A 22425-nucleotide genomic window follows, 5' to 3' on the forward strand; every position below is an offset into this window, starting at 1 on the left:
AGGGTGTTACAGAGAATACATCACCAGGGAGAAATCTCTTGGTGTAACTGTTAAAAGCAAAGAATTTCTTCTCACCTTGAAATTACTGACATAAACTACCAAAGTACCTCACTTGCCTCTGATGTTTAGCCTTTCCTATTTTTCAGTAGGATCATCAAAGTAAGTTGGATTTCCATGATATGTCTTGGAAACCCATGACAAGATAATTCCATGGTAGTTTCTGCCAGTGGTCAGTTGTCACATGTAATAGGTAATTAATACATATTTTAGACAGTTGAGTCTAGCAGATTGTCATGTCTCAACGGATCAAAAGCCTGCTGTTCCTTTCCCCCTGTCCACCCTCCTCAGGCCTGATGGCTCACATAGCTGCTGAAGTTATTTTCCAAAAATCAGAAGCACCCATGCCTCTGCTCTGCTTTGCTCTCCTTACCCAAGAGGGTTTAAACTGCTATGCAGAGTCCCCGCTCACAACAGACAGGATGCTGGGTCTTGGGATTCCAGGTAGGACTGCCTTGCCTACCCCAGACTCTCCTCATGGTTGAACAGTTGCTTGGGATTTCATTTCCTCTTTGAAGGAACAGAACTGTAGTGCTCAGATAGGTTTGTTGTGAGAATTAATTAAAGTCATCTATATAATACATCATAGATTAATGATGCATATATTAATACATCATAGGCATAGTGCTACTGAAAAGTGGATGCTTTCCTGCTGTCATCTCTTCTCCCCTTGATTATTTCTGTTTGGAAAATGATTTAAGTTCACCTCTTCAGTTAGAAGTTAAGGATAATGAGACTAGTGTGGTGCAGTAAGGTAAGCCTCCTCTTGGTACACCTGCATCTCATGTAAGAGTGCCTGGGAACGAGTCCTGCCTCTGCTTCTGATCAGCTTCCTGCTAGTGTGTACCCCAGCGGATGATACTTCAAGTGCTCCTTGCTTGGATGCATCCCAGCCTGGTTACTGGGGGTATTTGAGAAGTGAACCAGATGGTGGGAACTTTCTCTTTCAGTTTTTTTTCTCTGCCTCTCAAATCAATCAACCAAACTTTTAAAAAAATCTGTTTACAAAAAGATCTATTACTTTTACAAAGTTTATAGTATAAATATTGCTGAACTCAGAATTGAGCCTCCAATTTTAGACGTTTGTAATCAAACTTAAGTAAGGTACTGTGGTCAGGTTGCCACCATCCAACGAATTGTTTCCCAGACCATTGCAAGTAACTTTCATTTTCCATCTATCTCTTTGCTATTTTTGCTTATATCAACAATCCTAATTCTGCTGTTCTTATTGTTGTTTTAAATCCATTATTCTTTTGGTTTATGGCTATATATTTACAATTAAACAAATTTCAGATGTATTTAGGCTAATTTTATTTGTAAATAGTTATTACCTATTGGAAAACAGTTACCCTTTAGTGACCATTATTTACATTCTCGTGGAAGGAATAATTAATTTAAAGTCAGAACTCAGAGGGTGTCTCTGTGTGTGTGGATGGCTGGAGAAAGGGCAGAGGAATCCTGTGTAATTCCTTGGTAATGTTCTATCTTTCTGCCATAATTAATTAAATCCAATTAATTGGGACCTTGTAAATTATAGTATGGAGAGGCTAATTTTGTCACCAGTTAACTGCTGCCAGGCTGAAAGATGCCTCCCTCGAAACCATACATAGTGCTGCTCCTTGAAACTCACACTTCAGATCTGCTGCTATAGAGCATGGGCCCCGCAGGGTGCGCTGCATGTGGAACCTGGTAAGGAAGTGGCAAGAACCAGTCGTTCTCATACTGCTAAGGGCTGTGGAGGGTGGAAGTGGAGAATATAGGGTATAGCAAGAAGGAATTCTCAGTGTCATAGAGAAGATAGCAACATGGACAAAATAAAGTGCCTAAGGGAATAGAGACCAAGAGGGACATCCTAACGATTCGTACTACAGACTGAGCAGAGTAACTTTATTGGCAAGGCTAGCGAGGCTGCACTTTTCTTAGGTGGCAGATAGCACAGAAGTAACAAGGCTTCCTTCAGGCGAACTTCAACTTTCTGAATGGAGTTTTCATAATCAGTAAAAAGCGGCAGCAGATGCCTGTGTTTGTCATGTATTTTAATTCACATCCTTTTGAAATGGGTGCTGTTTTCTTTTCAAAAGCTATTTTTTGATAGCAATTTTACTTCTGGCACCTATCCCTATGCTTGTCACATGGTAGACTCTCAAGAAACATTGAATCAAAGGGTGACTGTGGGACTGTATCTCCTGGATGGCAGTAAGTAAGGCTACTACTTATAGTATGTAAGGTAGTTGGTAAGGCTAAATGAGTCTGTCAAATGAGGCAGAAGGTTTACCTTTAGGATGCAAAAAAGGCATTGGTAGTATACAATAGTTAGCTTCACTAGTAAGAAGAATTACAGTGATAATAATGTGTAGTTGACCATGCCATGTGCTTTTGCCATAATGTTTAAATCAGTATATCCTTTTCCTTGAATTTTAGAGAATTTAGATAAATTTCATGGAGCCATCTGCCTTAGAAAGCTGACTCCTGTGTAGGCTTACCTCCCCAGGTAACTCTTCTCATGCTAGGGCATCGTTTCTTTAGCCTACTTCTTTCAACAACAAATTTCCCTTGAGTTCCGTGAAGAGCTCTCTCTTGCTTTATTTTTCTCCTGCCTTTTTGACCGCTACATGTCCATTTCTTCACTTGCTCCTCTTTACCTAAATATTGGATTGCCCTAGAACTTGATCCTTTACCCTATTTGATTCTCACTAAAGGTTCGCATTTTTTAGAGTCTCAGATACTCCATCTATGTTTCTCTAATTCTGACCTCTTTGCTGAGCTCCCCATATATATATGCAGCCTTATATGTGGCATCTGATGTGTATGATTTTTAAGTATCTGAAAATTTCTCTAAGTATTTCTGTCAACCTTCGCCTTTCTTTTTCTTTTTCTTTCTTTCTTTTTTTTTTTGTATTTCTTGTTTTAGCTGAATCAACTTGCCTTTGTGATATTGCTATTTAGTTCAACAGATAAAGAGTCTTGTCCATTCATCTCCAGTCAATCTTTTTTTAAAGATTTGTTTTTATTTATTTAAATGAAGAGCCTCTCTCTCTCTCTCTCTCTCTCTCTCTCTCTCACACACACACACACACACACACACACAGATCTTTAATCCTTTGATCCATTTCCTAAATGCCTGGCTAAAGCCAGGAGCCTGGAACTCCCATCCAGGTCACCATGTGGGTGACAGGGGCCCAAGCACTTGACCCATCCTCTGCTGCTTTCCCAGCTATGCTGGCATGGAGCTGGATTAGAAGCTGAGCAACTGGGACTTGAATTGGTACTCCAGTATGGAATGCCAACATCACAGACGGTGGCTTAACCCACAGTGCTACCACACTGGCCCCATCTCCAGTTAACCTTAATCTTGAAATTTTATGGATTTGATTCTCTCTACAACTCTTAACTGCATCCTTCCACTTTCATCTTCATGACCACTGATTTATTCAGACCCATATTTTTTTGCTTGTATCATTACAACAAGTTCCTAACTGGTTGCTGTGTTCCTACTCAAACCAATTTCTTCTCATGGTATTCTAGCATCTCAGCATTTCTATTCATTCCAAAATGCAAATTAGATATTATTTACATGTGGCCAGTGCTGTGGTGCAGTGGGTTAAGTTGCTGCAGGCAGTGCCTACATCCCATTTGAGCACTGGATTGAGTCCTAGATGCTACACTTCCAGTCCAGCTCTCTGATAATGCACCTGGGAAAGCAGTGGAAGATGGCCCAAGTGCTTAGGCCTCTCCATCCACATTGGAGATCTGGTTGAAGCTCCTGGCTCCTAGCTTCGGCCTGGCCCCAACATAGCTGTTTTGGACATTTGGGGAGTAAGAAAGCAGATAAAAGGTTCTCTCTCTCTCTCTCTCTCTCTATATATATATATATATATATATACATACATATATATATATATGCTTTTCAAATAAAAACAATCTTATAAAATATGTTATTTACCTATAAAACTTTACATCTTAGCATGGCATCAAATCATTTCCATAGGTCCCTGCCTATTTTTCCCGTCTCATATCCTCTCCAAACCTTTTATTCTTCATTCTGCCATAATTAACTGTTTATTATTCTTCAAATTAGAGTTGCTGTTTAGTTCACATGTTGCCTCTTTTGGTAGTTTCTCTATCTAAAATTCATTCATCTCTTTTATACCTAATAAACTTTTTTTAACCTTACCAATATGGCTTATTTTTTTGAACTTTTCCTAATTCTTCTGATTACATCAATGATAGTTCTCTTATGCTCTCTTTGTACTCTATGCTGATTAGTATTAAACATAGCATTCTGCTTCAATTTTTTTTCTCTTTAAATGTGAGCACCAAAAAGAGATTCCATCTCGCTCACACTTTCATCTGCACTGTTTGCATCTAGACATAAAGAAAAGTTTGTTGAATGGATGCTAAATGTGTATCTTAGCGCTTTGATCTTAGTGGCTAATTTATCCTTATTTCTTCCCAGTTTTGTGAGCTTTGCCATAAACCACATTGGCTTCTCCATAATATGCATCCCATGTCTTCATGAACGTTGTATCAAGTTCTGATGGACATCCAGTATCTTCTTGGTTGGGATAAACCTCTCTGGACTTCTACTTCTCTGCATTTCACATTTAACCTGTATAATTTAAATTATCACCAACAGATGTGCATCAACACTCAGCGTTCAGAAGAGAACACGACATTCTCATTAAGCAAAAGAATATTTTTCAAGCCATGCTCTGCTTCTTGTAAAGCAATTAAAATGTTGCCCATTATTCCTGTGAGACACAAACTATTTCTTTCCTATCTTAATTTTTCTGTTTAAAAATGTGGAGGAAAAGACGGATGAGTTTATACTCAAGGTGTATGAATTTCCCTTGTGGCCAATGAACTAATTTCCTTTTATATTTGCAGAATATTGATACAATTATTCTTTCATCAGACATGAAATTTGAGTGTATAACCAGTTTGTGGAAATCACCTAGTAATTTATTAGGTTGATAACAGCAATTAAGTCACAATTGCTTCTGAGAAATACAAATTGACTTTCCATTTTAAATGGTTACAGACAGACTGTAACTAATCCATGGGATAAAAGTTGGCTTCTAGTATTAAACTTTAGGAAGAAACCAACCCATTGAAATAATCCAGTAATTAATTATTCAATTTCTGTATCATTCAGCTTTGTGGCATTTCTTCATTTCCCCCCTGCCTTGCTTCCTATCTTTTGACTATTTCTATGTATAATGAAGGAGAGAATTTTAGCCAAAAATATAACATATGAGTAGGCCTGTGGTTTTTTTATTTTTACTTGCTTAAAGTTTTAAAAATCATTCTAAGCTTAGTATCCTACAAAAATGGGAAGTAGGTCTAATTTGGTCCACAGACCACTGTTTATTGACCATAGTTGAATCAAACCTTCAGAGAAGACTTTCAAATTTCTGTAGAATTTTGTTTCTATGAAATAGCTGTTCATGATGACATTACCCACTCTACATATAACAGATCCTGTAATTATGTGCACAGATGCAAATTGCCCATTGATTTAGTTTATGAAAAGCTAAAATAGTTCCTTGTCTTGACAAATCAGGCTTAGTGTTTTATAGCTGAGATACACCAACCAATGAGTTCGCTACCCCAGCTAGTTACCCCCTCCCCCACCACGACCACTGACAGCAGAACTGACATTTGTCACCATCATAGGTTATATGAGCCACATCAAATACCAGTGCAGACCTAATGTATATATCTAACTGAAGGGCTGTCTGCATGTTTTCATCTTCAAGTATTAGCTTCATTGTGGTACCCTGCTGTGCTCTGCAAACCTTTTAATTAGAGTTTGAAAAAAAGATATTTTTGCTCATGAACCCTAAGTTAACTACTGTCAGGATCAATGACCAGCTCATGTGTGGTGTGTTGAGCTGGGTGTAGCACAAGACACCAAAATGTAAGGGAAACATCCTAATTGCTGACTGCATGGTCATCCACATAAGCACCTGCGCACTGCTAATGGTGTATGGACTTATTATAGAAGATCCAAATTCAAAATCAGGGTAATTGACAGAGAATTGAGTAATGGGAGTTAAGGGAGAAAGCCTTGTGCACAGAGACGTGGAAATGTTCTTCCCTGAGTAGGGTGAACGTGGGCTTCAGAGAAAGATGAGGGAGGAATGGACTGAAATGTTCATTAGAGAGCAATTCATAATATGGTAACACATGAAGCATATTGGGGTTGGGTGATACAATGAGAAATTCCCTTAGCTGAAGCCATGGGTTTATTAGGAAAGTCCTGGAAGATGAAGTTTGAGAGACAGAGACTGGTGTCAGATTGCCAAGAATCTTGAAGGCCGGGGATCTTTTCTTTCGACAGGCAGAGTGGGGAGAGAGAGAGAGAGAGAGACAGAGAGACAGAGAGAGAGAGAGAGATTCATCCCACAATGGCCGCTGCAGCCGGCGCGCCGGCCAGCGCACCACGCTGATCTGAAGCCAGGAGCCAGGTGCTTCTCCTGGTCTCCCATGCGGGTGCAGGGCCCAAGGACTTGGGCCATCCTCCACTGCCCTCCCGGGCCACAGCAGAGAGCTGGACTGGAAGAGGAGCAACCAGGACAGAATCCGGCGCCCCGACCGGAACTAGAACCCGGGGTGCCGGCGCTGCAGGCAGAGGATTAGCCAAGTGAGCCTCAGCGCCAGCCAAAGGCCAGGGAATCTTAAACACAAAGTGAGTGGAAATGAGATTATACTCGTATGTCTTTAAACTATGCTTGCTGAAAATGGTGTCTCCATTTTCTGAAGGTTGGATGAGAAATATAACCCATTGATTTGTTCCCTGACAAATTCTGGCATATCTCACACACATGCAAAAAGAACGTGATAGAAATGGAAATTGGAGAGCCACCAGGTCAGACCCCAGTGAACAAATTGTCAGTACCTAGATGATAACCCATTCTAGGTTGTGTAGGAGCCATTGAAGGTTTAGGGCCAGTGGAGGTAGTATGTTGAGCAGAATGCTAAGAACATCCTATAAGAGAAAAAAATAATTAGACAAGAAAGAAAATTTAGTCTTGATGATGAAGTAAATGGAAGGGGATAATGGCTTTGAATAGAGAATGGACTGTGGAGTGACCACAGACATAACAAAGGATCTCATTTACAAAGCTGTTTTAAATGATTTGATGTCAATGTTACTGCTCGCTGTGTGTCATATTGTTCTAAGTGCTTTGCATGTATTGTTCCATTTTCTTAGCAACCCTGCATTATAGATATTATTACTGTTTGGGTTTTCAAGTGGGAAAGCTGAGGCATTCAGCATTCAAGCAACCTACTTAGCTAGAATTTTAACTAGAAGTCATTGGAGGCAGGATTCCACCCCAAGCCATATGTTTTAGGCCATTTGTGTCCTACTGTAACAAAATATCAGAATCTGAGTAATTTATAAAGAAATAAATTTATTTTCTCACAGTTTTGGAAGTTAGGAAGTACAAGACCAAGGTATTTGGTTGTCTACCTTGGCTGCTGCTCTTTGCTTCCAAATAGTGCCCTTTACCGTATCTGCCAGAGAGGAGGAACTCCGTGTCCCCATACAGCTGAAGGCAGAGGAAATCAGTCCAGCGCTCCCTGAAACCTCTTTTATAAGGGGCCTTAGTGAGTTCCTTCATGGCCTAATCACTTCTGAAAGACTTCACTTCTTGGTACTGCCTATCCTATTAGCAGCACCTGAATTTTGAAGCAGACACAGTCAGACCTCAATACAACTCCCCTCTTACCACCTGGAACATTTTTCATCCTAGTACTATATTGATGCCTCATCTTTCATCCAAAGTTTATGGGCTTTGGAATCAGAAAGACTCATCAGGTGTTCCATCATGGTCTCCAACAAATAACCTTACCCATGTGAGCAACAAATCATCTGTGAAGTGAGGATGTTCCTCCTGCTTCTGTCTCCGCTCCATTAAAATGAGGGTATTATGTTTTGGAGGAAGATGAAAACTACTCACTTATATATGTCACAGCTGGAGTGAGAGCAGGACGCCCACCTGATCCCATCTAGTGGCAGCTGCAGGTAGGGGTCAGGGTCTCCAGAGGGTCAGGACTGATGCTGAATCTTTGATTCTCCTTCACAAGCCCGTGATAGCTAAGGCATGGGAGTGGCTGAGCTCTGTAAGTGGATGTTGAGAGCACTGCTGAGAACAAGGAGCAGGACCTCCGGGGAAGTCATCTCTTAGATCAAAGCGTTGAAAGGGATTCAAAGAGAACCACAGGGAGGCGGAATATTGTAAAGCCAGGGTTTGGTAAACTGTTAGGAATCCACAGAAGTCAGAGGTTGGAAGCTGAGCAAGAAGAATAATCAAGAATATAGAGTTCAAGGACAAAGAAGAAATAAGGTGACTGTTTTCAGCCAAAGACTAAAAATCCAGTCTCTGTTAAAGGATTCAGAGACATAATTTCATTAAACACATTTTGGACACCTGCTTTCTAATCAAAACATAATGTTAAGCTAAAGACTGTAACCTTTGCCCGGCTTCTCCAGGAGTCATTGTAGACTGGTGTCCTGTGCGGGCCTCCGAAAGCCAGAAATGCTTCAGCAGCGTAGCAACACACAGATAACAGAATCAGGGAGGATGAGGTCGGCTTCCGGTAGATTTCAGAATCCAGCAGGAACAGCCCAGGGTTCTGACTTCCTTACCTGGCTTATTTTTACCATTGACAAATAACTGTGTCTTCTAACTCTCAGTTTCTCCTCTAAAATGAAATTAATGTGGGCTTAGGTAGATTGCTCTTTAAAAAAATAAATATCTAAGGATAAAAAGTACTATTTAATTAGCAAGTCATTATCTTTGCCATTGATTTCCAATTAAACTGAACTGTTTAATTACAAAAATACCTTAAATAGGTAAATGGTATAATCAGTTTATTTTTAAGTATATGCCTAAGGAAAAAAAGTTATCCATGAAGTCCTTTGCAATGTAAAATTAAAGCAAATTTAAAATGATGGTTAGCATTTTTCTGTAGCTTAATAAAAAATAAATGATTGAAACTCAACTTAGTATCTTCCATTCCTAATGCTACCCCAATTAGGTTAAGAGAAACTTTTTATGTAGCAAAAGATTCACACTGGGATAGCTTGGCATGGAGTGAAAAAGATGAAAATGTATCCGTGTTAATTATTGATACACTGCAGGGAGAGTAAATGTTTAAAACTGAACAGATAACATGCTTTTGATTTAGACACCTCAGTTAATTTATTAAAATGACCTTGATTTATTCTTTTATCTCAAATTTTGGTCTTTAAAAGAAGTATTTGAAGCATTCAGAGCCAGAATTATGATCATGCCTCATTGTAGTAGGTGTCTTTCATTCTCAAATTTTTTACTCCTCTAAAATTCCAATTGTTTGTCTATGGGCATTTTGTTGGGAAAATAGGAGAAGCTGCCTCAGGGTTACTAGGCAAACATTTTAAATTGGAGAACAGACTTTTTTTTAAAGAACTCTGGTAAACAATCACTAGGTATTGCTAGACTTACTTTCTTCTCCATTGTATTAGTGTGGCAAAATAACACAATAAATAAAATACCTTAACAAACCATGATCCCAGGAGGGCTCCCTGAGCTTGGGTTTCTGTATCTGTGCTCGGTCATTGTCAAATTTCACCTAGACTAAGGCATCATTGCCTCTAGATTATCTGCCACTATTTCATGGTACAAACAGAAAGACAGATTTTATACTAGGAAGAAGAGCAAGAAAGGTGTAAGGTACTGGTGTAACAACACCTACCCAATTGAACCCAAAGGCAAAGCAAACTACAAAGTTTGAATATCCAAAGGCTTAATAGAATAAGTGTAATGATAAATGTGCAACAGAAAGGAAGTAAAGACATCAGCACACTGTTGCATATTCCTGGGAAGAACTCAGAACAAAGAACTCTTGGCTGGACTTACACACACATTATCCTGTGTTTCTTTGCTTTAATTACCTCAGTTCAAAATGACAAATTCCTTTAGAATAGTGAATTTGACTAATGTTAAGTTCCTCATTTAAGTTTTTTTTTTTAATCTTTTGAAAAATGAAGCTGAATGACTGCGTAAGGGCATATTGACATTCTTTTTCTGCCTGTCTGATATCCAGTAGTTAAGGTGGATAACAGGTGGTGAGGGTATGGTGTTTATGAGGGAGAACACTGCACCATTACTTATTTTCTTTAGTTGTTGTCTGGAACTGGGAAGTTTGTAAAAGCCTAGGACACACTTGTCAGATGGCGTTATCACAAACGCCACAGGAAGCCATGGGGCTTTCTTATACCACTAGCAACTGATTTTTCCATGCTTATAAAATTAGATTTGGGGAGACGCATTGTTAAATCAGTCCATACTTTGGAGTATCAGTTTTTTAATTGCCCTTTTTAAGCAACTTGAAAACTGTACATTAGAGATGACAGACTGGGTCTCTCAAGGGCCTACTTAATGTTGAAACACAGAAAATCTAAATGTTGTTAAGCTTTTACCTCCACTCTTTAACAAGCAGCTTCTTACCTACGGGAGACAAAGAAGCACCTTCCTCAGCTGCGCATTAAGAAGCTGGTGAACAACCTGTGAGTAAGACATGCTCCATTAGAGGTGTGTGTATGCTGAAGCCCTTCTTCTGACTTAACTGTGTTGTGTTCCGGATTGCCCGGATAGAAAGAACCAGCGAGACTCACCGTAATGCAAACAACAAAGGGACTTTATTTGTAGGTCCAGCATGCTGGGGCCCCAGGCTCTCGTGCAACGCAGTGCTGGGAGACCAAGACCCCCTTCTCTTTGTTCTCGGGGGTTTTTTATAGTTCCCAGGCAAACAAGTATTATGTCTGCATTCCTTCCATCCCCTGGCTCTGCAGGACCAAGGGCGGCCCACCTTATTGGTTGCCTCCACCTGGTCCTGTGGGACCTGACCAAGGACTGCCGGTGTCAGGTTTCATCTTCTCATACCAGGCACATCCTGGGCCTAGCCAGTTTTTTTTGTCTTGTGAGAAGCCTGTCATGGCGTGACTCTGGCCTCTCACAACTGCAATTTAAAAATACTGCTTTTATACTTTAGAGCTTACCAGGTATGTCAGTTTTTTTAAAAAAAGATTTATTTATTTATTTGAAAGGCAGAGTTACAGAGAGGCAGAGAGAGAGAGAGAGAGAGAGAGAGAGAATGTCCTCCACCCACTGGTTCATTCCCCAAATGGCCACAATGGCCGGAGCTGAGCCGATCCGAAGCCAGGAGCCTGGAGCTTCTTCTGGGTCTCCCACTCGGGTGCGGGGGCCCAAGGGCTTGGGGCCATCCTCTGCTGCTTTCCAGGCCATAGCAGAGAGCTGGATTGGAAAAGGAGCAGCTGGGGCATTAACTGGTGCCCTTATGGCACTGCAGGCAGCGGCTTTACTGGCTAGCCATGGCACCGGCCCCCTTTTATGCCAATATTTTAAAATTACAGTTTGAGTGCAATTAGATACACACTTGGCTCTACCTTGGTTAATACCTATGCAAAGAAAGCTTAAGCTATATTTGTTTTTACCTTCCTGGAAAATGTTTATTATAAATTACCCGCTGACCAGTTTGACATAGAGGCGAGGGACTAACAGTAGGATGAACTAATATTTTAGGACATTTTCCCCTTGGTGTTTGTTCACTATTTGCAAGGCCTTCTTGAAATAAGAAGAAAACATTTTCTATTTCTACTTTACTTTTGGAATGGAGAAATAGCTGTTGCCCTAACTCCCTCCTGACGGTTGTCATGCGTACTGAAAGATACAGGAGGGAAACAATGTAGCACAGTGGGCAGCAACAAATACAGTCTGAGGCCAGAAGCCAGCCTCACAGGCCAGCTCTGGGGTTGCTCTGAGCCTGGACCTGGACAGTGACTCTCCTCTGGGAGCACATTTCTTGCTTGTATCTACCTATGTCTAACACAGGCGTGTGTCTTATTTCCTTGGTGTTTTGTTTTGTGATAGTCCTATACATTAGACCTTTGTATATGTAAAGGAAACTAATTTTACATATTAATGCAGGTACCCATACCCCACCTGAAGCTCACATGCATAATTAACTTTCTTGCAGACTTCTCCAGGTAGGGGAATCCTAAGGCTTTGCCTGCTGTTTTCCATTACCGTTGAGTAGGGGTCAGCAAGAGTAAATACCCCCAGCGCTGTGGCTCCTGGTCTCTGTTCTAACTATTCAGCTCTACTGTTGTAGTACAAAAGTACTCCCAGCCATAACTAGTATATAAATGAATGTAATGAACTGTGTTCTATTAACAATTTATTTACAAAATAGGAGGTTGACTCATAAAATGTAGTTTGTTTACATCTGCACTGTTCATGCTTCCCGTACTACAAATCTAGGTTTTTCTTTGATTCCTTCCTCATTTTCATGGTCTTTGTATCTCCAACTCTTCTGCACAGATGCCTTAAATATTTGTCAACTCCAAGCCCTGTTATTTAATTATACATCACTATCCCCACCTCTCTTGTGGGCTCTGAAGCTTTGATAATTGTTCTCCTGCCTTCCACTTCTAGTCTTCCCAAAGCTAAGTTCTGGACCTGCCTTCAGAAACTTCCAAAAGCTAAAGAAACCAGACCAAGCCACTCTTGTGTTTTACCTTTGATAATTCTTTGTTGCCTAAAGTGATACCCACAAATTGAAAGCCTATGAACACAACACAGAAGTCTCTTTAAGACCTGGCCATTGCTTTGCTCTCAAACCCTGCCTCCCATTCCTATTTTGTCCATTCAGGTTCTTGGAGGAGCAGATACCAAGGTAGGAGGTATGACACACATAGACAGGGAGTGCATATGAAGTAGGAGAGAACCGGCAGAAATAGGCTAAGAGAGCTTTTGGACTGCGAATCAACACCAGTGAAAGGAGAGTACGAGGTGTCTTAGTACAATTCTAACTAAGTCCTGGGCAGGCACATGGGGAATCCTCATTGGATGCAAATGACATGGCTGGACTCCATGATTGACTGGGGCTGCCTGTGTCCAAGTGTGGCCTCTTTGTGAGACTGTGGAGGCATTGAAGTGGATTGCACCCAGAACACTTCTTCTCAAAGGACAGCTGCATGGGGTACCTCCCTAGTACCTTAGTGCCACTTCACTTTAATCCTTTGGCTTTAGTAAAATTCTTCTATTAGTTTTCCTATGCCATGATATTCCTCACCTGCCATTGTGTCTGCATGGCCCCTTCCTGCCCCTGATTGTGATTAACCAACTACTTCTCACTCTGTAAGTCTCATCTGAGGATAAACTCCTTTCGAAATTCCTTTAACTACCTCACACCTCCCAGCTGCTACCCTTAGTCAGTCAATTAGTAACATCATCAGTACGTTTTCCAAATGACAAGTGCATGTGCATGTTTTGATTATTCACTCCACTGCTTGTTTGGTGTATGCCTTTGGCCATCTTAAGTAACCAGCACCCCTTTGTCGAATCAATGGTTATACTCGCAGTTACCCATGTGAAGGGTGAGGTGACTCAGATGACACAGGAGGATGAAGGGGCAGGTGATACTTAATGCCATTATATTTACAAGAATGTAATGGTTTTTTGAAGAAATGGGTCTTTATAACTTGATGCATTAGACTCATGTCAGCTGAGTGTAGGCACCCTGACACAGTGGAAGAAACACTGGGTCTGAAGTCAAAAAGACTTATGTTCAAATCCCAGTATCCTCCTTTACTACCTGAATGATCATGGGGCGGCAACTCTGACCTGGTTTCCCATTTAATAAGATGGCAAGAGTAAGATCAAGGGTGTATCAAACCATTGGTGGTACATTGAATTACCTTGCTTTGATCGACATCTCTGTTTTCTGCAAATGTGTCAGAGCCTGGGTCAGGCTAACCCAGCGTCCCATGATTGTCCTGAAATTTTAGACCAACCTAGCTCCTTGTGGAGAGAATAAATGAAAGGTGCAAGGTACAAACAGTGCTGGGCCCTGGAAGCACAGGGAGATGGAGTGGTGGTGACCATGTTCTGCCCTTGTTGGAGAGGTTGGGTAGCTGCCAGAGTCACCATGGCCGCTGTGGGAAGTGGCACAGCCAGAGCCTGGGCTGTTGTGCAGGTCACCGAGCAGGTCCTTGCCTCGCTAGTGCCTGTCCTGGAGCTTCGTCGGACACAGACCAGCGAGCTGCCCCTGCCACCCCCTTTCTTCCTCAGCTCTTTCTCCTCCTTCTCGTTCAGTTTTCCAGGAGTGTGAAAGAAGGCCCAGGGACACCCCAAACCCTTCTGCCCACAGCAGGTGCTGCTACCGCCATGGGCCTGTCTCCTTTTTTTTTTTTTTTTAATTTGTTTTATTTATTTGAAAGGCAGGGTTACAGAGAGAGAAGTAGAGACAGAAAGGTCTTCCATTAACTGGGTTCACTCCCCTGATGGCCGCAAAGGCTGGAGCTGTGGCGATCCAAAGCCAGGAGCCAGGAGTTTCTTCTGGGTCTCCCACGTGGGTGCAGGGGCCCAAGTACTTGGGCCATCTTCTACTGCTTTCCCAGGCCACAGCAGAGAGCTGGATTGGAAGTGGATCAGTCAGGACTTGAACCTGAGCCCGTATGGGATGCCGGCACTGCAGGCAGCAGCTTTACCAGCTATGCCACAGCGCTGGCCCCTTGCATGTTTTTTGAGCCCACAACAAATATTTTGAAGTCATCCCTTTGTTATTTTATTGATACCTTATTATTCCTGGGACAGTGTACTGGTTTAAAAATGTAGTATTCCATTTGTATTTATTTCTATCTCTTGCCAAAAAGATTTCTATATACTGCTTGTACCAGCCAGGGAAATGCTCCCAAAACACTCTTCAGCTCTCTTGCATTGAGGAACTTATTTTTTCCCCATTATTGACTCCTTGTGTCCAGGAGCCAAACTTACCTTGGCGTGGTTTGGATTTGATAGCTAATTAGTTCTGTGCTAGTTACAAGGAGTTCACAGTAAGATGGTTTTTTTAATACTCAGCAAATTGTCTTCCTTTGTATTGTATCTTTTTTATGTTGCACGTTGCTTTTGGTATCAGCCTGACTCAGCCCAGTATATGATAGTTCTGCTGATGTTTTATTAAAGTTTTTTGGTGAACGTAGTTTCGTTAAGAGAGTTTTTGGAAAATTCATCAAACTCAGTAAGTTTTTTTCTTAACGCATTTGGAATTATTCCTAACAAAATGATGAAATAGAAAAATAGCGCAGTGGGTTAACACCCTGGCCTGAAGCTCCGGCATCCCATATGTGCACTGGGTCGAGACCCGGCTGCTCTACTTCCTGTCCAGCTCTCTGCTATGGCCCAACTCCTTGGGCCCTGCACCCACATGGGAGACTGGGAAGAAGCTCCTGGTTCCTGGCTTCCACAGCTCCAGCCATTGCAGCCATCTGGGGAGTGAACCATCGGATGGAAGACCTCTCTCTCTCTCTCTCCCTCTCCTCTCTCTGTGTAACTCTGACTTTCAAATAAATAAATAAAATCTTTTAAAAAAAGAAATAGAAAAATAAAAATGAAAACAGTGCTGTTCTAACAACTGCATGTATACAGATAAATTCAATGTTCAGCGAAGTAGTTTTGAACTACTACTGGTTTCCTGAACATTTCAAATGCTTTTCCTTAAAAGATTTATTTTATTTGAAAGGCAGAGTCACAGAGAGAGAGAGAGAGAGAGAGAGAGAGAGATCCTCCATGTGATCATTCACTCCCCAAATGGTCACAATGGCTGGGGCTGAGTGAAGCAGAAGCCAGGAGCTTCCTCCGAGTCCCCGGTGTGCATGCAGGGGCCCAAGGACCTGGGCCATCCTCCTCTGCTTCCCTGGGCACATTGGCAGGGAGCTGAATTGGACATAGAGCAGCCAGGACTCAAACCAGCACACACATGGGATGCTGGCACTACAGGTGACAGCCCAACACATTATGCCACAGTGTCAGCCCCTCATGTTAAAACTTCTATAGAGTTCAACCTTAGAGAGGATGGGAGATCAGATCAATTAGATGGGATGGAAGGGATGGTTACGTCACTGATTGGATGGCAGAAAGGAATTTAGCCTCAGGATGATGCATCCAGATTGCTACTCCACCTGCAAGACTGGAAACAGCACTTTTTAATAAAGAATAAAGTTAGCAAAAAAAAAAAAAAAAAAAAAAAACAAAAAAAAAACCAAACCTCATAGAACTCCCAAAATATCATGCAAGTCAAATAAGCAGAATGAAAACAAACAAGATAAAAAGAAATTAAGCTGTTTTAAAATAAGACAGAATAGGAAATGCAGCCCACAAATATTAAAATAACAATATAAGAGATAAAACTTAATGATCAAAAAGATAAAATAATACAGTGATCTTTAAGAATCCAGAGAAGAAATGCAGATACTTAGTAAAATTTTAGCAGACTACAGTGAATCAGTACAGTTGGAAACAGTGTGAACTCCTCTCCCAGGAGCACACCTGTGCCATAAAAGGAGGAGAGGAAGTCTTATCCTGTGGTGCCGGCCTGCTGTCCACCTGAAATACACCCTCAGCGACGGGAAAGGGGAGTTTGGATCCTTTCTGCTGCTACTGCTGCGCCCTTTCCAGCCAGTAGAGGGCAGCCGCACAGAGAGGCGCGGACAGGCTGAGACGATGCGGAAAATCTGACCAGAGTTCCCGTTGCTCGGCGACTGTTTGCTGATCTGAAGTGATTCCGCGGTGTATTAGGAAAGAGAACTTGCCTACGTCTTTTTAGAAAACCGCTCGAAATAATGCAGAACAAGTACTGCTCCTTACCTCACTCTGGCTTTCATTCTCTATTTCTTATTCATGGTTCACCTCCACGCGTGTGTTACTCCCTGTCTTTGGGAATAGGTACAGTCTGGAGCCTCTGCTTCTGGCTGCATTTAGTTTTGTTTTTTAATTCCTTTCTCTTCTCTTCTCTTCTCTTCTCTTCTCTTCTCTTCTCTTCTCTTCTCTCTCCCCTCCCTCCCTCCCTTTCTCCCTTTCTCCCTCTCTTCCTCCCCCCCCCCCCTTTCTCCTTCTGTCTTTCCCTCTCCCTCTTTTTATTTTTATTTTTTCCCAGATCTAGGCAGTTCTCTGGAAGCATAGACATACGCATTCCTCCACCCAGGCTTACAACTTGGGCCCACAGATGTACAGAATCTCACAAAAAACGCACATCCTGTCTCATACGCACATATGCACACACAGAGCAGGTTCATCTGAACTGGCCTTTACGCCGTCTCTGCCCACTGCTCCCAGCTCCTCCTTTCACATCCGTCATTACAGTGCTCCCCATCTGCCCAGCAGATTCCAACTGAAATTTTCTAAAGTGATTGTTGTTTTTCCGGGGAGGTCTTTAAAAAGCTTTTCCCCTGTGATCCAGACAGAATGAATAATTCCACTAGAAATGTGACGGCTTGTATAACTGTGATGCGGAGTTTGTTCAGCGCAGTGTTTCACTCATTATCTTTTATGGCAGCCCCATGCTGGGGCAGGTAGCGGCTGGATGGAAAGACAAGTAGCAAATCTCTCCTGCTACATTTCCCGAAGTGTGTTCCTTGGGATCTCATAGCCAATGCATGCATTTTAACAGGGGCTTTCTCTGTGCTGAAACTGATTTGGAAAATGATCAGAAAACTACTTTAATGCAGAATCCCCCCATGCATTTCCTATGATAATTAATTTTCTCTGGGTCATGCAGGCTATTCAAAACATGTTTGGCCAGAGAACTTTCTTTCTTCATCAAAACTCTGTATCTATATGGTCAGTGTTCTCTGGAAAATAACTTAGGAAGTAGTGCTCTAATAAGAGTAGTACTTTCGTCCTAGTGCTACAGGGAAAGTGTTCTATAAATGCCCTTACTGGGGAGTTCAAATTTGCTTGAGCATATTTCCATCACATTCTTATTTTTAGGACAGAAGTATCCTTAAAAAAAAATCTCTCCAAGAGCCAGTCTCTGATTCTGAAGTGTTTTCTAAAAAACTTAAGCAGACCAAATAATTTTTCCTTGTGTTTTATGTTAAAACAGTTACCTACAAAACAGGTCTTTGAAGATCAGTTATCTTTATAAGAGAGTTTAAATATATTTTAAACAGGTGTTTCTTAAATCAGTTCTGAAGGCATGTTACACAGTAGAACATAGTTACATGTGTATCCTGATTGTATCAAGAAAAAAGCAGGAGAGAGAGAGAGACTTCAAATGGGTGGCAGTGCAAAAAGACAAAGGCACAGCCCTAGTGCAAGCGTCAGGGTGCAGGAGGAACCCCCTGTGTGCCCTCCTCAGATTTGCTTGGGCATTTTCACCTAAAACGATGATCCCCACAGAGTCTTCCAGTGTACTGAGGCTTCTACCTGATTTTTAGACAGTGTTTAGGCGGTTGTGCCCAATACCATGGTACCAGGCACGAATTCCCAGTAACACATTTTGGGATTAAATAGTCTTTTTTTTTCCATGATAAAAGCTAAGACTGTGCAAATTTGAGCGTGGTCAGACTGATAAGGCATGCCACAAAGTAGCTGTCTCCTTTCGTCCAGACCTCATGCATGTGCCTCCTATGAAGAACAGGGAGCTTTAATTAATTTGTGATTTCCTAGGACATCTGAGGTTCCAGTGGACATCAGATGTGGTCTGTTTAGTCTCTGCCTGTATCTAAGTGACAAACTATTTTCATTCATTCCTTGAAACCTCAACATATTCATACCCAAGTATCTCTCTCTCTGCTGTGGAGTTTGCATTTTAGCAGAAATCAAAGAAGCAGAGTTACAAAACATTTCACAAACACCTTAGGATGCTCTGAAGGGCTAGAACTTATTTTGTAATAACCAAGCCGTTATTTAGATTACAATAAAAATGAGGAAAATGTCTATGCTTCCTCTCTTTGAAGCACTAAGCGTTGTGGTGGGCATATAGCAGGTCCTCGGGAGGTGGCAGATGGGCAAGGGTGTAACTATCTACTCTGGTTGGCTTTTCTTACATTTGTCAATATCATAAATTGTAGTCTATTAATTTGTTATAATTTGATAGACATTCAAGGAGTGATGAACATCAGCGCAAAAAGGAAAGGAAAGGCAGGCTAGGATCCTCAGGTTGGAAGACCGTCTGGGCCATCATTGCCGTGCTTGTTGTTGGGGCTCTGAGTGTGCCCTCAGTACAGGTGAGCGCAGCATCTCCTGCAGCAGGTCCTTTGGCTAACACTGATGCAGACATCTCCCTTCCCTGCAGCAGAAATGCATTCCCCAAAGGAAACCAGCATTTGGGCCATGTGCCCCACCCCTGTTCCTTACACAGTTAATTATCACATTTTTGTCAATACTCCCTCACTCTTTGGTTTTGCTGGTAATTCTCCAGGTTCTCTCTGCATCTTTCTGCCTTTACTATTTTTCTTTCTGATTCTCATCCTCCTATATACTCATATGAATTTGTATTAACTGGATCTTCTTCAGCTCATTTTTCTTGCTGTATACCAGGAGTGGGAACCTCCAGCCCACAGGCTGCATAAAGCCCATGAAAACATCTGGTTTGGCACTGCCAAGGCAACCAGGGGCAGGACTCAAAATTCAATAAATTGGCACCAGACTAGTTTTTAAACTGATAATTCTGTCACCTGTGAACCATGTTATAAATATTCACATGGCGTAAAAAGGTACTCCACCCCTGACTTTCTTATATTCAGTTACTATCTCATATACAGAGCCCGGTGACAGTCCCCAGATCCTTATATAGGCTGGTAGCCTTCTGAATCCTGGTTGTCCATCAGCCTCTGATCATCTCAGCCTGCACGTTTCCAGACTCCTCCAACTTAGCAGGGACAAAACAAACTAAAGCTCACTCTCTGAGGTGCCTTCCTGTAGGGAAATATCACTATTTTCTCACTTCTCTCTGCTCCTTCAGGACATGTTAGTAATTCCATGGATGGATGGGCACATGGTAGTGCAGCAGATTAAGCCACTCCTTGGACTGTCCATATCCCTATCAGAGTGCCAGTTCAAATACACAGCTACTCCTTCCTGCCAATGGTCCTGGGAGGGCAGTGGACGATGGCCCCAGGACTTGGGTCCCTGCCATCTGCAAGGGATACTGGGGTGTAGGTTCCTGGGCTCATGGCTTTGGCCTGGCCCAGGGCAGCACAGATGTTATACCCATTTAGGGACTGAATGAATGGATGGAAGATTTCTGGCTCTCTCTCTCTCTCTCTCTCTGTCCATGTTGAACTGTACCACCCCACACCAACACTCACACACACTGCTCTCTCTGCAACTCTGCCTTTCAAATAAATAAATTTTAAGAAGTACTATTGAGGCACTGTCAGTTAATTGTAACACACACACACACACACACATTATGAATCCTTTCCTAGAACCCTAGGTTTTACATACAAAACATTAGTTTCTAGTGGGAAATTACCCTGTTTTGAATATGCTATTCACCTGAGTTTCCAAAGGCATGGTGCCCTTGGACTATCTGCTTTTCACGAGGAAGGCAGAAAGAGCGACCTGGCCACAGCGAAAGCACATTTAAGTTGATTACGTATCATGTGTTAGCTCTAAAAGCATGTGTTAGCTCTAAAATCTTCCTGTAATCCCTGAAGGAGCCACCCTCAAATGTGCTTTCTTTGAAGGCTAGTATTTTGAAGAAAAAAAAAATGCCACAGCAGTGTCACAATCTCATTTGAAACGCTTCGGTTGAGATAGCCTTTGCCAAGAACATATTCTTCAAACAAGACGTGCTGCTGTCTTCCCGAGGCCGGCATTTCGGGCAAAATATCTTACAAGTTAATACTTTCTCAAGGCCGCTGTGGAAGTCACCTCGGTAGCCCAGATCTCCTTCCCCGGGGGCGGAGGCCTCCTGTCCCGGCCTCAGATCTTTCTGGTTTGGGAACCGGAGAGCCCAGGCTGTCGGGTGGTGGCTGCTCTTCTGATTTCTCCCGTTGTGCTCCTTTCAGAACAAGATTATCCTGGACCCCATGACGTTCAGTGAGGCCCGCTTCCGGCCGTCGCTGGAGGAGCGGCTGGAGAGCATCATCAGCGGCGCGGCGCTCATGGCCGACTCCTCGTGCACGCGAGACGACCGGCGCGAGCGGATCGTGGCCGAGTGCAACGCCGTGCGGCAGGCGCTGCAGGACCTGCTCAGCGAGTACATGAACAACGTGAGTCGTGCGTGCGCTCGCGGCTCGGGGGTGCCGTTCTGCGTGGCCGCATGCGTGGGAACGGGGCCCGGGGTCTGCCGAGAGAGAGCTGGGTGAACCCCAGCGCTGCTTTGGGAGAGAGGACCTGATGTCCGTGCAGAACGCGGTTTTAGTGTGGATGAGAAAATCGCAGGGAAACTTTGTGTTTTCGCTTCTTGGTCATGTTAGTGGCTACAATTTGACTTAAGATTTCAATCGGTAAAGAGGCTGATGGAAGGTACTTAGGATATATGTAATCCTCCTTGACAGAGCGCTTTTGGAACTATCAGTGGCTGCAGATGCTAAAATTCATCCCTAAGAGGTATTCGTAAGCGTAGGAGGTTTTAAAGTGTTGGGACAGGGTTGGTCAAGGTGTAGAAGTTTTCACTGCAGTAAGTGGTGGAGTTTTATTGGTTCATCGTGCGAGCAGGCTTTCTTCTCAGAGTTTGTCTTCAAGATTTCAAACAGCTCCGGGTGGTGTCTGGTGGTACTGGGCCACAGAGGGTGAGCATCCTCTCCCACAGCTATCAAACTGGGCAGTTGTTGTATACCATAAGCTGTCAGAAGATGAGATCTGTATTCCTTGCTTTGAAAGGCACTAGGTTGTGGGTGTACTGATTTGCTGCATCCATGTGCGGTGATGCCTAGTGCTGGCCGTGGTGAATGGTTGGTGAGTTCCCCCCTCTTCTGCACTTCTGGGTTTGAGAGAATTCTGCATCCACTGGAGGGACAATGTGGATAAAGTGAGTTCTTGATGTTGCATGTTGAGCCAGGCCTTCAGTAGTGAAGGTAGGTAAGAGGAACACCGCCAATCTGTGCTCAGGGTTTGAATTCCAGGCTGGAGTATTGTCGGAACACCCAAGGCAATGCTGAGAAAGCCAGCCAATCACAGCCCTGCCTCAAGCGTCTTACCTCTCACCACCTGCAGCATAAGTAAACTTGTGCAGCTAGCAGCTGCGCAGCTCCCAAGTCACATATGCACCAGCATAGACAATGAGAGTGCTCCTCCAGCCACGCTTTCCAGAGAACAAAGATGTTTAATGAGAACACCCTACGAACTAAAAAGCGAAATCTGTTTCCTTTCCATCAACCTTTAGATTCTTTGATTTTTGAAAGACTTGCCCATCTTCCACACGCAATGAATAGTTTTGATGCACCCCGTGGTACCCAGCTGCTTGTGAGAACATCTCTGTAGGACACTGGATGGCCAACACTGCAGTTTTGGTCTACAGGTTGTATAGGGTACCGCTAGAAAGGTTGATTGCCACTGTCTCCTG

General features: G+C 42.6%; 1 protein-coding gene across 1 annotated transcript in view; it reads left to right on the forward strand.

The window, feature by feature from the left end:
- CTNNA2 (catenin alpha 2) overlaps window positions 1-22425 on the forward strand; it is a 1271675-nt gene that overhangs the window by 465437 nt on the left and 783813 nt on the right. Inside the window, exon 7 of the mRNA XM_062208724.1 lies at window positions 20927-21130. Coding sequence (XP_062064708.1) covers window positions 20927-21130 — 204 coding nt within the window. The remainder of the gene's footprint in view (window positions 1-20926; window positions 21131-22425) is intronic.

Source organism: Lepus europaeus, chromosome 13, assembly GCF_033115175.1.
Source record: "Lepus europaeus isolate LE1 chromosome 13, mLepTim1.pri, whole genome shotgun sequence".
Classification (NCBI taxonomy): Eukaryota; Metazoa; Chordata; class Mammalia; order Lagomorpha; family Leporidae; genus Lepus; species Lepus europaeus.